At 33.5% G+C, this 2,208-nt stretch overlaps 1 protein-coding gene across 1 annotated transcript in view; it reads left to right on the top strand.

The window, feature by feature from the left end:
- The first annotated feature begins 212 nt into the window (after positions 1-212).
- Positions 213-2,208, top strand: part of LOC106472791 (anion exchange protein 3-like) — a 23,667-nt gene continuing 21,671 nt past the window's right edge. Inside the window, exons 1-2 of the mRNA XM_022401326.1 lie at positions 213-400; positions 1,641-1,869. Coding sequence (XP_022257034.1) covers positions 1,706-1,869 — 164 coding nt within the window. The 5' untranslated portion in view covers positions 213-400; positions 1,641-1,705. The remainder of the gene's footprint in view (positions 401-1,640; positions 1,870-2,208) is intronic.

The following is a 2,208-nucleotide window of genomic DNA, read 5'->3' as shown; positions in this document are numbered from 1 at the left end:
TTAGTTTGATGATTACAATAAACGTTTGGGTCTCAAAGTTTTTTTGTCAACTAGATTCAACTGTTAAGTTTTATGATTACAATAAACGTTTGGGTCTCAAAGTTTTTTGTGTCAACTAGATTCAACTCTAATAGCTTGACGATTACAATAAACGTTTGGGTCTCTAGGTTTTTTTGTGCACTAGATTCAACTCTAATAGCTTGACGTTTGGGTCTCTAGGTTTTTGTACAGCTAGATGAACTGGTGCAAAGTGATGACCAAGAGTTGGAATGGAAAGAAACAGCGCGTTGGATAAAATATGAAGAGAATGTAGAAGAAGACGCCGACAGATGGGGCAAACCTCATGTCGCCTCTTTGTCCTTCCACAGTCTCTTGTCTCTGAGGAAGTGCTTGGAACAAGGTAGTACAATCCGTAAATAGGCTTAGGATAACTCTGGATAGAAGCAATTTGTTATACCGCTTTTAATATAAAAACAAATAGTCATCAATTATTATAAATCCCGAAATACTAACTTCAACATCTAACGTTTCACTTTACTTCTCCGTCTGCAATAATGCAGACTGAAGTCAGTATAATGTAATCCAAAGAAATTAATATAACTTGTATTGAAAATATTTGTTGCAAACTATTGCTACAACTTAAATTCGTTGTTCGAAACAGTCGTGTTAAATTTATATTACAGATTTCTTTTCTCCAAAAGTGAAAATTAAAACATAATCTGTGAAGTAGGGGCTTGTCAGCAACCAAATAATACAGTAAGGTAAAGGTCTTAGAATGGTGATTTGTGGGGTTTTTTAAGTCTTGTTTTTAACCCATTATCTGGTAAAGTAAATTAATATAGGTGTGTGAATAACACTATACCATTATGCCTAATTTAATATTCGATATTATACAGCAGACAAACTTTTAAACTATTATATCAGACTACTGTTCCTTTTCACCAGAGGTCCGATTGAGAACATAATCTGTGACGTTTTAAGTGTTTGTAGCAATCTATTCCTCCAATTTAAATACGTTGTTTGAAACAATCCTGCTTAAAACTTGTATCGATAATGTTACTTGTATAGTGTTCTTTTCTGGTGAAGAAATTATTAAACTTGCTGTTTAACGACCGAAAAACAGTTTATTATAAAAAAAAATAAACACGTTAAAAATGAGAATAATGAAGCAGGGAATAATGATTTGCAAACGACAAACATCCCATTTTAGTTTAACAGCAAATAGTTTTAAAATGACCAAAGATTTGAACGTGATGTTTTTCAACTAAGAAACAACAAATAATATAGGGTTTCTGTGAACATTATACATTCTGTTTATCATTTGTTCAAGTATCTGTGTACCGTTTATCTTTGGTGTTTGAGAAAATCGAGATATCGAAGGTGTTTAAATAATGCTTGTAAATATCTCCTTTTCGAAGTTGACGTCATTCTTAAGTTAATTTGGCTCTTAATTAATAATTTTGTAATTGGCATGAAATCAACGGGAAAATTTGTTAATCATTTGTGTATTTTCAGCCATCATTTATGTTCAAATGTTATATACCCCAGGAACAGCTTGTTAGCATGTACGTTCTATGTTACGTAAACAACGTTGAATAGCGAATTATCCAACATATAATTCTAAAATCACCCTATAACAGGGACAGTGTTACTGGATTTGGAAGAAAATGACCTTCCAGGTATAGCTTACCGGGTCGTGGACGTTATGGTGATAAATGACCAAATTCAACCTGAGCACCGTGGACCTGTGATGAGGACTCTTCTTCTGCGTCATAAGCACGTGAACGAACGGGGATTTGCTCCATTTGCTTTAAAACGAAATCAATCAGGATACTCCAGTCTCAATCTCCTGGAGCATGAAAGGTCCAAGTAAGTTCCAGCTTTGTTTTATGTTTTAAGGGAATGACTTACATTTATTGGCCATTTTATTCAGAAATAGTATCAAATACCAATATATATATATATATATATATTTTAAAATTGTGAAATACAAGATAGCCCCTCAAAAAATGGGTCGAACTTGGCTAGAACTAAACCGATTAGGCTAAATATTGACATGATCGAGTGTGTTTAATATGGACAACCATACAGCTTCGAATAATGAGAAACATAAAACAAGAGTGAGAAGGCTATGTGGTTTAACAAGACCAGACCAGGTTAACCCTACTATGTCGTTTATTTTAACAATTGATTAGGCAACAATTAGCG

Source organism: Limulus polyphemus, unplaced genomic scaffold (assembly GCF_000517525.1).
Source record: "Limulus polyphemus unplaced genomic scaffold, Limulus_polyphemus-2.1.2 Scaffold5612, whole genome shotgun sequence".
Classification (NCBI taxonomy): Eukaryota; Metazoa; Arthropoda; class Merostomata; order Xiphosura; family Limulidae; genus Limulus; species Limulus polyphemus.
Note: the sequence above shows the minus strand (reverse complement) of the source record. Positions and strands in the feature narration are given on the sequence as shown.